Below are 15,747 nucleotides of genomic sequence, written 5' to 3'. Positions count from 1 at the left end.
AAAAAAGCAAACAAATGTTAGAGACAATTAAGGAAGGAATTGTGAACAAATGGAAAGTATCATCGTGCTCCTTTATAAATCTATGATACGTCCACACCTTGAATACTGTGCCCAGTTCTATTCCCCCGCCTCAAAAAATATATAGAACTAGAGAAGGTACAGAAAAGGGCAACAAGGATGATTAGTGGTATAGAAGGGCTTTTATATGAGGAAAGACCAAAGAGGCTAAGTCTATTCAGTTCAGAAGAGAGATGCTTGAGGGTAATGATAAGGGTTTACAAAATACTAAGGGTAAAGAGAAAAGAAGTAGGGAGTTATTATTTAGTATCTCTCACAAGAGAGACTTAAACCCAGTGTGACTAATTTCAAGTTGATGGATTTTACACAAGTGTGAATTCCATCCCTGCCAATTTGAAGCCTCTATTATGATTATGAAAAGGAAGTTCATAGAATGAGGCAAATACTTGTGATAGAAAGTGATTTATAGGAAACTCAGACAATATTCCTGCACACACTTGTGAATGTGAATTAATCCCACTGAATTCAATTAGACTACTCAAGTGTATAAAAATTAAGCATGGCGTGTGTGTGTGCAAAATTGTGGTCTAAAAATATATCCTTTCATGAGGACAATAAGCCACACCACAGCAGTATTTTTCCTCACACAAGAGCTCAGGCCCTCCATAACATTAATTTGTACCTTACAAATGAAGACACCTTAAAATCATATTTTGTACCTTTTATTTAAAAATTAGTAGTTATCTCAGTATTTTTCTTTTACCTGTTTATTCTGCAGGATCGAAAGGCATACATGTAAAGAGCCCAATAAAAAAGTTAAGTACCATCTGAAGTGAAATAGCACCGAAGAGTAATTACAATATAAAAGTCCTTCAATATCCTATTAAATTATACATTTTACATTTTAAATAATGTTTTTAAAGCATCCTAAATTAATTTGAAGAATAAAAATATAACACGTTTAGACTTTCAGGGGAGGGGGGGAAGGGGAACAGCTTTTAACATTCAATCCAAATCAGGCAAGTGAAGGTTTTGCCTTCTCAAAAGACCTACACACATTTAAAGTTTACACAATACTTTTACCAGTTTGTAGAACCTTCCTTCCTTTCCATCTCAAAAACACCTTCAGTCAATCTTTGACCTACACTATTAATTTTCTCCCAGCAAATATTTTCAGAGTTCTAAGGTTACAATCTCCCGGATGTTCAGCTGAGTTACCCCAAATTCAAAACACTAATACAGTGCCTCTTTGCTACTAAATCTTTCTCAAACAAACTTTGTGTCTCAAAAGTCACAAGAGGTTATGTCCATCTGATTTCTGGTTTTTTACTTGTCCAAAGTATATTGCTAAAGTAAGGATTTGTGCCATAATACATGGCTTTATTATCTTATTATCAGTTTTATCAGATGTGCTCATAAACTGTCTATCTAAGATTTGAAACCACACTGACACCCTTATGCAGAACAGTTGCACAATGTCAAGGTAGAGAGGACTCGCTCTCCATCCCCATAGCTTTAAATACAATGCAGTTAGACAGGCGTGCAGCTCTTTAGCACGCAAAAAAGAGAGACTGGTTAGTATCCAAGGTGCATTTGTCTAGAGCTCTGCTTTGTTCTTTCTGACCTGAGAAAGAGCATGTCTGAAGAAATTATCCCACCCCAATGGTCCCTTACACAACAAGAAAAAAAAAAAAAAAAACACATGCTTCCCTTTCATTATACAGAAGATACAGTAAGTAAGAGTCACTGAGCAACAAATCACAGTGCAAAGACACAACACTGTTCTAATTTATGGCATATTAACACACCACAAAGTTCTGAGATATTAATTTGCTCTCTTTAGCACCATTCAGTGCAACTCTTCAAAACAGCCTCTGCATCTATTATTCATTTTTAAATAATCTGTTTAAAGATAAAGGGCCTGAATCAAACCCTGGCAAAATGTGCCTTGCTCCATCAAAGTCAATAAAGTTATGCCTGTTTACATTTTGGATAAATTTTGCCCAGTTATCCACTTTTTCCCTTCTTGATAATTAAGGAAAAAGATGCACCTTCACAATGAATCATCTCTAGATAATGGTTAGGGATAATGTAGAACCCGATTATAGTATAAATTCTATGTTATAGTATGTACTGTAATCCAAGCTGGCAGCTAGGGCTGTTCAAAGCTTTGGTCACTAATTCAATCCAGCGGAGATTCAGTCCAATTCAGTGGCCAAATCTCCGAATCTGAATAGAATCAGGAGACCCTTTAATCTCTCCAAATCAAACTGGAACCCTCCAAATCGATTTGGAGAGATTCAGAAAGATTCGACAATTGGACATAGACACAGCTTTAAATGTTTTTTCTACATACCTCATGGTACCAGGTGGCTCATGAATGTGGAGATGGTGTGGTGGATGGAGCATCTCACAGGAATGCCGGGGGGGAGGAGGGAAGTTCACAGTAGCAGACAAGCACTTCCAGTCTACTTCCAGGTCTGCCAGGGAGTGCACTGGGGGGCCCCTCCACACACACCCCGGCTCAGCAAGTGGTGTCTCCTGGGTCTGGTGGGGGGCACCTGGAGTCCCTCAGTGGCGGATCACCACACTGGGGGGGCACTCCCCCACATGCTCATCAGTGGACCCGGAAGTGGACCAACAGTATTTCCAGTCCACTTCTGGGTGCACCACTGAGCACATGGGGGGCCCCCCTGCCACGCTCCTGTGGGATGCTCCATCTACCCTACCATCGCAGCGTTCACAAGCCGTGCCTGGTTCCTTGAGGTATGTAGAAAAAAAAACATTTTAAAGCTGTGTCTATGGCCGAAGCACTGATTCTCTGAATCAGCATCGAATCTTCGGATTCGGCCAAATCCAAAATCGGGGCAGTGATCCGAATCAACAAATCTAATTGCTGTCCCCGATTTGGGCTGAATCCAAATTGAATACAGCCTGTTTCACACACCCCTATGGGTAACATTTCCCCACAATTTCAGCAATACATTTAAACATAAAGCAAATGCACAGACATTGGAGGCCCTCAAAAAAGTCCTACCTACATTTTCCCCTTACAAAGTACAAGCTGCTTGATTCCACCCAAGTGCTAAAAATGTAAGAACTATTTATAAAAAGACTGGGTTTTTAAATGCAATGTTTGCTTTAAAGGCTTTTTTCTATAGCATACAAGCCATTTATTGGTATTAATTTTATTTTAAATTGGCGTGTACAAGTAGATTGAAGTTAAATCTCTTTTTAGATGCATCTTAAATCACCAGTTTAATGGACTGTGGTTAACTCATTAACCAGGATATGGATAGTTACTTTGTACAGTAACTTTTTTTTTTTCAACCCTTAGAACTGTATAGTCCACAAAGGCAAATCTGTCATCCTCATGTAAACAAAATAAAATCTTTCTATATTTGTTGGCAGGAGGTGAGGAAAATTAATTCCTCAGGTTTCAAGTTTCTCTGACAGAGAATCCAGAACATTCAAATTTTTTCCTTCAAAATTAGTCTTCTGAGGCCGTCTGGAAACTGTTTTCTGAGGAAGAGTCAAAGTCCATTTCCATTCCAGATTCTTCAGAATTTGTGAAGCAATTAAGATGGGAATCTGACTCTGAAAGCTTCTCTTTGCTTGCAGAAACTTGCTTCCCAGTTAAGTCTATGCAAGAGGGAAAATCCCAAAGCCAACTCTCTAGGTCTGCAGAAGAGTGTGGGATTTTAAGACAACAGCAAGTGGAATGCAACTCTATAGTAGGTGGGGTAGTGTGACATTTTCTTAGTGAACCAAAGCCCTCTTTACTGTGAAGAAAGAAAAAAAAAGTTAGCAATGTTTCAATGAGGTTTTTACTTCAGTTAAAGTATCAGTGGCGCCATACAGATTTAGATTTAACATTTGGGGCACAAGTACCCTTCCTCAGGCGTAGGAGAAAAGATTGTAAAAGTTCACCCAAGTAGAAATGAAAGTTCACGTTTCATAGGAGAGTTAAAGGTGTGGTAAAATCTCCTGTTTGGCATAGTTCATTTTATGCAGGTTAGGCTCAAAAAAAAAAGTTGGAATAGTTTATTCACCTCAAAGTTGTTTGGTGGTAAGCAGGATATAGAGTCATAGTTCCTTCTGGTTATGAGTTTTCATATTTCATAGAAGAATAAAAAGATGGCATGCTCTTCTGGGCAGGAATTTCTTATGTGGTGAGGTATCTCTGGGCTCTGCAATGATGCAAATTACCTCAAACAAAAGCAGGAGCAGGGTTCTCAGGTGGTAAAACCTGACATATGGAAGATATCAAATTTCAGCTGATTTTTTACATGAAATCTTTATAAAATTTACAAGGAGGAAGCAAGATTTACCATCTGAAACCTGAGACCCTGCTCCTGCCTTTGTTTGAGGTAACTGGCATCATCACAAAGCTCAGCCACACTACATAAGCAATTCCTGCCCAGAAGAGGATTCCATCCCTTTTTTTCTCTTCTGTGAAATATGAAACATCATAACCAGAGGAAATATGACTACATCCTGCTTGTCACCAAAACAACTTGAAGGTAAATAGACTATTCCAACTTTTTTCTGAGCCTAACATGCATAAAATGAACTGTGCCAAACAGGAAATTTTACCACACCTTTAACTCCACTATGAAATGTGAACTGTCATTTCGACCTGGGAGAACTTTTCCAATGTTTTCTCCTATGCCTAAGGAAGGGTGCTTGTGCCCAAAAGCTTGCAATTAAATATATATTTTTTGCAAAAATCTAGATGGTCTAATAAAAGATATCACCTCTACCACAAGTTCTGATTTCTTTTGCCTCTAGACCAATACAGCTACAACCTGGATATCAAACATTAGAATGCATTTTACTACTTCAGTTGTTAATTTCTAGGTAGATTCTAGTTCTTCTGGGAAAAGGATTGAGAACAGCTCTTCATGTAGCTCTCCATCCCTGTGCCTAAGTAAGGTAGCATGCATTTGGAATTAGATTTCCACTGTAACAGTGTTAGGAAGGGATAGGAGAGCCAACCAGACAGAAAGCCTACCCTACTAAAGACAATATGAAGAAGAGTTCAAAATACTCCGCACAGAAAAAAATTGAATGAATGTCTTCTAAAGGACTCCATATTCAGAAACATAGCAAAGACTGGGGGTAAAAAGATGGGAGAAGGGCGCACTGAATGTTTCAGCTGCAACTGTCTGAGTTACTATCAGTCTTGAAAACACAGCATGAACCACTTTATAAAAGAAACCTTACTTAAAAATCGTGCTTACTACAGGAAAAACTCCACTAACTGGCACCTTACAAGCCGGCATGCTCTGTTAACCAGCATGCCAGCTTGTAAAGTAAAGTGAAACCAGAAGTGCCCACGGTGACACTTCGGGTTTCTCTGAGCCCCCATGGCCCAGGGCAAAGCAGCCTGTGCTTCCAAGCCCCCACAGCCCAGGGGTATAACAGGCTGTGTGGGGCCGGTGATCCTGCAGGAAGGGCAGCAACGCCCCAACGCAGCAGGAGAAGTGGCAGCCCAAACAGGCAAGGACGCCTGTTCAGGCTCAGAGAGGCAGATGAAAGGCTTGATACTTGTTTTCACTACTAGAACTCATCCTCAAGATACTTGCATCCTTTTAAAAAAATGAATTAAGTTTTGACTGATAATAACAGACGTAGAAAAGATGCATCTATTTGTAAAAAATTTACCTGCATGCGCGGAGCAGCTTATTTCTTGCTTGAGAACAAACTGTACCAACAATCCGATATACCTGTCCCTGCATCCATCGAACATCATCGGGAATATCAGGAAACCAGTCTACTACTCTGCAATCAGGAAAAATACAAGATTTAACATAAGTTATAAAATGAAACTGGTTTTCTGTTGAGAGTTCTAGAATACAAACTACAAATAATTCCTTTCTTTGTTTGTGAAAGCTAGTTATGTTAGGGGTGATATTTTTCCTTCCCACATTTTGCCGTATAGCATTATTATGATTACATTTAGCTGTTCATGAAGTGGGACATACTTCAAGTTAGTGCAGAAAACCACCATTTCTTTGTCTAATGCTGTAAGTTACAGAACCAGTTTTGATTCTCAAGGATAGAGTTGCACCCTTTATTCTCCCCAGAAGCAAAGCAAAAAGGCAGACTGAAGGTAAGTAAACTGATGCAGAATCTGGTGTGAAGTCACTACAAAGTTAACATTCTTTATATTGTAATCACGTGAAGAAAAAGACATGACACCTACCAACTGGTGAAACATTACCAGAGAATGAAGCTACATACATGAGACTGTTTATGGACAGCATGCTAAAAGGACTGTCTTTGAAGTGTTATGATAACTTGCCTCAAGACATTATGGTTACTTATAAAACAGACAAGATTACCACCAGCAAAATGTCTACTACTATTTTTGGTATACTGTTTTAGAGAGGAACTGACTATCTACAAATAAACACTGGAAAAAATATGCATATAATTACAGATATCAATCTTTTTATGATGTTGTTTATTAGAAACCAAATGTCACAGCAACGTAAGTAAGCTGAATGGAATTTTGGAAAAAATTCTCCTAATCAATCCAGCTTTCAATCTGGAAGCTGTTTAAAAAGGGTGGATCAGCTAAGAGTTTTTTAGAAGGGTGCTTGCAACATGAAGCAACATTTTAGCTGGGAACCTACATCATCTGAATGTATGCTAATGTCATGATTTTCTTTTTAGGGGTGCCGCACATTACCCTGCAATGCACTGTTAGCTGTGTACATGACTCACAAAATAAACCCAAAGATTTCAAAAAGGAATCCATAGTGTCAAAACAACTGTGTCCTGTTGTAGTCTGAGTTATTTACAACAAAAGACTGCCTATGGAAAATAACAGAGCAAAAAATTAGTGAAAACTAAGAGCTGGCATGTTCTGAGGCATGCCTCAAGTCTAATAATGCCTTGAGTCTAATGTGGTTGAGACTCACTGTGCTTGTGACACCCTTGGTCCCAAGGTCTAGTAATCTTAAAATCATTTAAACTAAACACACACCCAACAAGCACATCACCTCAAAAAGATGAAAGAAAATACTTAATTACTCCGAAGTAAGGTTTCTACAGAGGTCCAAAACACAGCGTTACCTCAGGGCGACAGAATAGGCAGACTCCACTGGCAATGTATACGGCAGCATCAGGTAAGACATCACTCGCACTGGTAAGAGTTTAGAGAGCTGAGCATAGAACCCACACTTCTCTTTACAAGCTTCCTGTAATGCTGAAAAATAAGTGTACTTTGTAAACAGTCTTATGTTTATTTGCAGATTAAACTGAAAAAAAAATCCCAAGTCACCTAGGGTTGATAACATCCTTAGTTTCTTTTCTCTATCTGTCTAGTTCCACAAGCTTCAAGGGCCTGTAGCCACCTTAACTAAAGCCTTCCACCTCTTCCTGTGTTATGCGAACTGCTTCCACCATGTTGCATCTTTCCCTATCCCTTCCAGATCACTTTTTATGTTATCTTCCCATTGTTGCTTTGGTGTATTTGAGGTCTAATACCCTCCACCTCAGCTTCCAAAATCTCTTCACATGCCTTCTCTCATTACCTATCATACTATGCCCTGCCCATTTTATTCTCTGCACTCTTACCTTGCTCAAGACATCCAGTCTTTTGTAAAGCTCTTGATTAGGTTTTCTCCATACTCTGTTTTCTTGTACTACACCAAATATTTTAGTTAGCACTTTATTTTCAAATACACTTGCAGCCTGTTCCCATTTGCCTTTGTCAGCATCCAGAATTAATTTCCAAATAAAAGGACAGTTTCACCAGAAATAATGTTTCACCAGTTTGAAGTGACATGCTGGGTGTGTGTTTCTTTGAACAATTGTAGTATAAAGTAAGATTTTAAGCGTTCTTGAGATTTTCCTTGATACCATTATTTTATCCAGGCTTAAGAGGTACTGCAGAGCTGCCTGATTAGCTCCGCAATAAAGTCTCCGCTTCTACATGTGCAACCCTATTAGGTCAGAGTAAACTAATAAAGACCACCGTAGGTTATTTATAGCAGCATTATTTAGTGCCTCTGCTATAAATAACTTAGATGCTGACAGAGCTGGCTGAGGCATGAGGGGTGCTTCAGTACAGACGCTGCCTGCTGGCTAGCCCTACACTGAAGCACCCTCATGCCCAAGCCAGCACCTCTGCAGCACACTGAGCGAGGCTGGAACAGCCATGGGCTAACAGGCTGACCCCCTTGGGGTCTCTGCTAGCCAGGGCTGCTCCGGTCTGGCTCAACATGCTGTGGTCCCAGGTACACATGTAAATGTGGCACCTGGAAGCAACAAACTCCGACAAAGTTTATTGTTTTGCATTAACTGCACATGTAGATGCACCTATACAGTATGACAATGAAGGAAGAGTCATTGAATATCAAATTGCTAGAGGTGAAACAACAGAGCCTTTGCTAGAGGACACACAGATGCCCGTTACAAAACTTTGACATAATAAGGCACTAAGGATACACAGTCTTTCTTAGCTTCTGTTACAATGCCAAAAACAGAAACAGAATTGATTAGCAATATTAAGTCACAAAACAATAGTAGTAGAATAAACCCTTTCCATAGTCAAGTATAGCTAGCAGTTTTCCACATTATAAAGAAATATTGCACTACTGCATTATAAAGAAAAGGGTGACAGGTTTATGTGTGTTGTAAACTATAGCCCTCCCCAATGATTTTCATGCTGTACATAACAGAATACTTTGCAGAGGTGGGTGACCACCAACATCTTATTCCCCATCATCCTACAAAACAAAGTTAAGTTCTCTGTCTTCTGTGAGAGGTTACGTGACCTTGGGCAGGTGACCTGAAGTCCACAGAAGAGCTGGAAATAAAACCCAGGTTTCTAAAAAAATCCAGCTGTATTGCCTTTTACAATTCCCATGCTTCTTCACGTAACTTGTTTCATAGTTGGTAGGGTCAGAAGGGACCTGAGCAGTTCATCAAATCTGACCCCCTGCCATGGCAGGAAACAGTACTGGGGTCAAATGACCATGGCAAGGTGTTCATCCAGGCTCCTCTTAAAGACCCCCAGGGTAGAAGCCAGTACCACTTCTCTTGGAAGTTGGTTCCGGATCCTAGCCGCCCTGACAGTGAAGTAGCGCCTCCTGATGTGTAGTCTGAATCTACCCTCTGCCAGCTTGTGACAGTTATTTCTTGTCACTCTTGGTAGTGCTCGGGGGAACAGGGATTCTGGTCCCCTCTGACTAGTTTGTAAATCGCCACTAAATCCCCCCTCAGCCTTCTCTTGTGGAGGCTGAACAGGTTCAGGTCTCTTAGCCTCTCCTCGTAGGGCCTGCCCAGCCCTGATCATGCAAGTGGCCCTCCTCTGGACCCTCTCCATGTTGTCCACATCCCTCTTGAAGTGCGGCGCCCAGAATTGGACACAGTACTCCAACTGCAGCCTGATCAGTGCCACATAGAGGGGGAGGATCACCTCCTTGGACCTGCTCGAGATGCATCTGTGGATGCATGACAAGGTACGGTTGGCCTTCCTGACCGCGTTTCGACACTGTCGGCCCATGTTCATTTTGGCATCAATAATGACTCCAAGATCCTTTTCTGCCTCTGCACTATTCTAGTAAGTCAAAGTACAGGCCCATCTTATACAAGCACTTAGTTTAAGGTGCACTTCTGTTTGCCTGTATTTTAGTACATCTTAAGCCTTTGAAATACCATTTGTGATCTGTGAGCACCTAGCTAAAAGAAGGTAAATTTAGAAAGAAGCTTCCCTAAAACCTTTTCTATAAACCTGAAAACATGTTTTCTTTTACAACAGTGTTTTAATTACTGAACAAAAAGATTTGTTCTGATGATTCAACCAAACTCGTATTCGCTGAGGTTTTGTTAGTAAATTATAATTCACCACATTTATGATTAAAGATTTAATCCATAGGATAGGGGTTGTCAACTCGGGGTACTTGAGAAGGCCAATTTCTGCAGCAATAAATGTGCCTTCTAATTTAATTTAAAATGCATCTTTGGGTTATTTCAACTGAAAAATTGTAGATTTTATACTAAAATATTTGTGTGACATGAAAATTTAATATTTTCTCTTACCAGAACTTACTGATAGGTGAAATATACCTGAAGTCATTTATAAAAACACAACTGGTATATTTGATTAACAGCAGATATGCTTGAGACTATACCTTTGCGAAGTTTAGGAGGTAGGGTCTCAACTATTCTTTCATCCAGTGGCCACATGTTTTGCTTCAGCTGGTCATTAAATTTTCCCATGTTTGCCATCTTCTCTTCAGTATTATTCCCTGGCATATTTTTCTTCTTTGTGAACTTAGGGTAGTTTATAAGATCCTGAGGGTTTCTCTTTGCTAATGGCAAGTCAACATAAATTGATTCATTTAGAATACCTGAGGGGTAAGGGGGGGAAAAAAACCCAAGACTTTAGATTTCTGACAATTTTCATAACAGAATTCTGAGTTCTTTAATAATTGGTCAATGAGCAACAAAAATGTTATTCACACTTCATAAAGAACCAAACTATAGATAGACGATAAACAAGGATTTGCTCCTAAAAAGCTGTAACCTGGCAAGGGGTATCAGACAGCTATATTACACTTTTTAAAAGACTGTTTTAATGTTTTTATGGATGCAGTTCTCTTCATTTGCACGGGTTATACCAGCAACACTTGGACAGTTGCTTCCCCTTCATTGTTTCTGGCCAAGTTAAAGCAAGCATAGTTATATTACCAAGCAAATGGTAGGGCTGAGAGTTCCTGGGGTTTGATTTCTGGAGCTTTAGGTCTCCAAATCACTTAAGTGGTTTGATTTCTGGACGTTTAGGTCTCCAAAATATACCTGTACAATCTGAGCTTAAAGAGTAACTATCATGTGAAGCAATCACTAGTAAGGGGACAAGATTTAAATTTAACATATCATCCAAAAGAAAACAGCTAAAGCAACTCAATTTTGTTTTGGCATGCTGGCTCAAAGCATTGAGTGGCACACAAACAACTGGAAGAGAGTTTTTCCAAGAGGTATCCAAGTATTTTGCCAGCCCAACTTCATCTTACAAAACTGATGAGTTACCATAAGGGACTTGTTACATGCTGTACTTTGAGCTGCTCAAATGTTGATCAGTGCTAGCGCTAGCTCAAATTTGGAGCAGTCATACCTTAAGGCTAAGTAAAAACATTTTCTGATTGTCCCTTAGCTGCAGAGCTGTGGCTTGCCACTAGAGGGCTGGCAAGCAGAGGCCTGACTAGGAGCTGTAGTTGTGAGTTGCCACGACAGGGCTGGTGAGCCAGGACCGGCTTCTATCCCTGCTTTAGATGAGGGTGCATAAGAAATGGGTTGGGGGAGGGGCACAGAACAGGAACATGAATCTAGGAGGTGGAAAGGAAATGGGGGTGGGGGGAGGGTGGTGAAATGAAGTCAGCCAGCCACCTGAAGGATGAAATAAAATAAAAAAGAATTTAAAAAGTAAAATAAATCTCATGTTTTAATAAACTGGGATTTGGGATTGGGGTGGGGGTGCTGATTCTTGAAGTCAGTCTTGTTTTTCTTTTCTTTTTTTTTTTTTATGGGAAGTTGTGTAATAAAATAACTGGACCACTGAAAGAGCAACGGGAAACAGAGCAATTTAAAACCTTTCAGAAACAGTGAACTAAAAACAATTCAAGGAAACTGAACTCCTACATATAAGCAAGTTGCAAGTATGCATGAGTGTACTGGGCTATGTCTATGCTACAGAACCGCATTGGTTCAAGCTGAAACAGTGCCTGCACCCATACTACAAATCTTGTTTCAGGCTTAATTCTGCAAGGCTATAATGGGAGATCCAGCTGTACTAGTGCAGAAAGTATATGTCCCAGGAAGCAGGGTAACATAGGATACTTATCCACAGTCCAGGATGAAGCTTACAGAGAACAGCGAGAGGAACCCACGTGGCTCATGAGCCACCTCTATGTACAGCTGTGGCTGGCCGGTGACGTCAGCGTCAGACGCCGGCCGGCAAAGATAAAAATGGCGGTGGCCGCTGCGGAGGGGGCAGATGGCCCAGAGACAGAGCTGCAGCAGATGTCGGAGGAGAAGCGAGCCCCGAAGAAGAATCCTAAGGAGGCTGGTGAGCCAGGGGCAAGGTTCATCGGGGATATGAGCTCCCCATCAACGTCCCTCACCGTTCGCTGGTGGACTGAGTGCTGGCCTGAAGGAGGAAGACCAGAGGCACCTGCGGGAGCACAACGAGACTCAGGTGGAGTGTCAGGATGGTGAGGTGTGGAGGATGCCACACCGGGAGGCAAGAGCTCAGGATGATCCAGATGGGGGTCGTAATCGGGGCGGGGTCGCCACCAAGGCCCAGGAGGGCAACCATGGATGGGCATGAACTCAGGGGTGACGGATAGTGGGGAGAAGCCTCTCACTACATTAAGGGGCTAAGAGAAGTGGAAGCAACAGTGGGTTGGTGGAGGAGCACGGCATTTTCTTTTGTGGTGTGGTGGTGGGTGAATTACCCCAAGTTGGGGAGTTTGAGTTCGGTAAGGGCCCTGGGGTACAGGGCATAGGGAAGCTAGACAGGAGTTCTTGTGAGGTAGTTCCTCGTGGGACGGGGGCAAGGAGTGAGGCTCAGCTGGAGTGTGCGCGACCTCCCACACAAAGCGTTAACTCGCAGGAAGGTGGGCAAGACCTGCAAATAAGACCCCAAGATCTCACCGAGGTGGCTCAGCATAGGTGGTGCGAGGCCGTGGTGTAGGGGTGGTACAGCCCCATGAGCAACCGCCGGGTTGGACCTGGGCACCGAGGGACCTGCCAAATTGAGCACACCCATTGAGGAACACCAAGACATGGCAGGCGAGAGTGGGGTCACTGACGCGGGAAGGTAGAGCTACCCCGACGATAACAAAAGGCCTGGAAGAGGCAGAACATCTGGCCGGAAGACCCGAGCCACCACACAGCGGCTAGCGGAAGCCCACTGGTCGCAGTATATTAACCCCTAACAGATGCATCAATGACATACCAGCAAAGAATAGTCATGCCAGTTAATAATATGATTATTTATCCCTGTTCTGGTCAAGTGCAAGCCAAATGGCACCAGAGGTGCCTGAAGGCGGAAAGTAGGTAACAAGAAAGTAAACGTGTCCAAATGAATATCTATTTGTCCTAGGGAAAAGGGAACCACAAAATCCCTGGGAGGCCAGGATCAGGAAGTTTCCGATAAATAACTGGCTTAACGAATTAAGCTAACCCTTTAGTTTAAATCTGCACAGCCTATTGTACTTGCTAAGCTAGCTGATGCCTAAAGCACCGGATAATCCTCAACTTTTCTTGGTTCAACAAGACAGAGGATTATTTGTATCATACTACAGAATTACCAGATTTATTCCAATCCTAGACAAGGTTCCCCCCCACCACCATTTAACATCTTAGACTCAAGGACAAAGCAGTGGAGGGCAATGGAGGGCAAGCAACTGCTGCAGCTCCCACTGCTACATGACAAGGCCAGGGCTGGAGCAACCACATGCTCTGTGCAGCTGAGGCCAGGACCAGAAGGTAAGCAGTGGTGAGGAGGTGAGGGGCAGGGGCCAGCAGTGGGAGGGAGGGGTAAGTGAGGGACAGAGGTAGAGGCAGTGGGGGAGGGGAGGAAGAAGCAGGCCCCAAGGAATACAGGCATAGTTGGGGGGCAGAAGTCAGGCCACTTGACTTCCCAACCACATGCTCCCCCTACAACTGCTTGTCCTGCTGCAGCAGTGTGGGGAATGAATTTAAGATGATCCTCCAATAATTTGATTCTCCAAATGGAAAAATTATTTTAAAAAATTATAAATTTTCTATATCTAAAATTTCATTGGGGGGAGGGGCACCTTAAATTCAAAGTAGTCTTAGATTTGGATAAGTATGGTATCTTCTATGTTTGGAAAGAGTGCATATAAGAATACAAAGCAAAAGTTTTGTCTAATTATTTCATTCCAGTGTAATAATGTTCACAGGGTAAGCACTTTGAATTTTTGAAGTCTAAATTGTGTATTAAGCATTCATCTATAAAAATCACACAAGCTTCATATAGTAAGATAGAGTGGGTAATATTTACACACTGAAGCTTTGTAATTGTTTTCTTCATAGTAGAATGCCATTCTTTACAGTCTCTATATAACATGGAAATCATCAGATTTTATTGTACTTGGCATCATCTGGGCTATTCAGTTACAAAACCTTTCCCAGGTGACACTGTTCATACTGCAGCCTGCAAGATTTAAGTCTTTAACAAATGAATTTAAGAATATTACAGTGAACCCATTTTCTTATACCTTGAGGAGTATCACAAGCTCTACTCTACAACCTTCAGATACATCTTCAAATTCCCCTGAAAGTTACGAAGGCCAATCCCTTTGTTGTTACTGCCTCCCAATAACTCAATGATCTCCCTAGCGTACCCTATCATATACTGTTTTTTTTTAATCCTCCATAACTCTCAAGAGCTGTGGAAAAGAGGGAAGGGACATGGAAAGCGGGGAAGTAGTTAATTCATTTAGGACTACTATGTAACATTTTTTCATACATATAACATGCACTTTCCCCCCTGAAATTGGGGTATGTGTTTTAAGCATGGAAGTTGATTTTCTGACCAAAACAGAAGAAGCAGCTTGGTTTCATACCTACTCAATAATACAGTATCTGTTGCATTACTATTCAAGTAGCTGAAGAAGTCAATTACTTAACAGCTCATTGATCTTCACTCCAGAGGTGTTAACCTATCTTATGGCAATTTTGCTGTCTGCTAGCTGCTCCTGGCCTCTCTCTCTTCCTAGCTCACTGCTTTGGAGACTCTTTAGCTCTTTTCAAATCGTAAGTCCATCTATGGAAACCAGGGTTCAGAAACAAGTAGGGCTTCAGCTTTAGTTTAGCAGGAAAGGGAGGATGGAGTCAGCTGAAGATTAGGCTCTGTCCCTGCTCAATTAACTCTACCCATAATTCAAAAAAACTATTTTATTTTCTTCATTCTGCCATTAAAAAATGAGGTATGAATTATATTCTGGGGCATGATGTATGAGAAAATATGGTATTTTCTTTTTAGATTATTTTATAACCTGAACACAACTATTATATCATATTTTGCAGCAGTGGAGCTCAGCATGGAGAGCGGCAAGCACCGCTCACTGCTGTCAGTTTGCACCTGCCTGCTTGCTTCCTGCCTGGCAAATGCTGTGGGTAAGTGTCCCTGGGCATGGGGTTTGGATGCCCAGCATGGCTCCAAGATGTTGGGGAGGAGCAAAAGAGAGGCAGAAGCCTAGCTGGGGAAGCCCCTAGACACCAGTATGCCAGCATGGTGTATTAGTAGAGGTGTAAGTTTGAAACATGTCAGTTCTAAAATATGCAGAATGTATACATTTGTTATAATTATCCAGGTATAGAATCTAATTATAGAAGGTTTGCTTTGTCTTCCTCCCACAGCTACAATGGGGGGTGCTGGGTCAGGTGATCCCAACGCCTTCTTCCCACACAATTTTTTCCCCCTTTGTTATTATCAGACCCTGCTCTCTGTGAGCACATGGAAGCGAGGAGCAAAAAGCATCGACTTTGAAAGAAACAGAAAATTATTATTTTCTGTTTCTTTCAACATGGGTACCCATAGACTTAGTTTGTTCAGAATTGATGTGTTTTACCATTTTTTAAACTGCTGCAAGTTTTAGCACAGGTAATACATAAACACACATTTAAGCAGCACTATCATACCTACTTATATATAGTACAAATTTCTTTAAAAATGTCATGTCT

The 15,747-nt window shown here is 41.4% G+C and overlaps 1 protein-coding gene across 2 annotated transcripts in view; it reads right to left on the bottom strand.

Moving 5' to 3' along the window:
- Nucleotides 1–730: 730 nt before the first annotated feature.
- The window catches only part of LOC149866481 (1-acylglycerol-3-phosphate O-acyltransferase Pnpla3-like), a 37,986-nt gene continuing 22,969 nt past the window's right edge, over nucleotides 731–15,747 (bottom strand). For both annotated transcript variants that reach the window (XM_090043766.1, XM_090043768.1), the window contains exons 6-9: nucleotides 10,167–10,385; nucleotides 7,102–7,234; nucleotides 5,686–5,802; nucleotides 731–3,800 (exon numbers count right to left, since the gene is read on the bottom strand). In XM_090043766.1, coding sequence (XP_089899892.1) covers nucleotides 3,509–3,800; nucleotides 5,686–5,802; nucleotides 7,102–7,234; nucleotides 10,167–10,385 — 761 coding nt within the window. In that variant the 3' untranslated portion in view covers nucleotides 731–3,508. The remainder of the gene's footprint in view (nucleotides 3,801–5,685; nucleotides 5,803–7,101; nucleotides 7,235–10,166; nucleotides 10,386–15,747) is intronic.

The sequence above is a fragment of the Crocodylus siamensis genome, chromosome 4 (assembly GCF_052110815.1).
Source record: "Crocodylus siamensis isolate JL-2025a chromosome 4, ASM5211081v1, whole genome shotgun sequence".
Classification (NCBI taxonomy): Eukaryota; Metazoa; Chordata; order Crocodylia; family Crocodylidae; genus Crocodylus; species Crocodylus siamensis.
The sequence above is the reverse complement of the archived record's forward strand: the minus strand, read 5'-3'. Positions and strand labels throughout refer to the sequence as shown.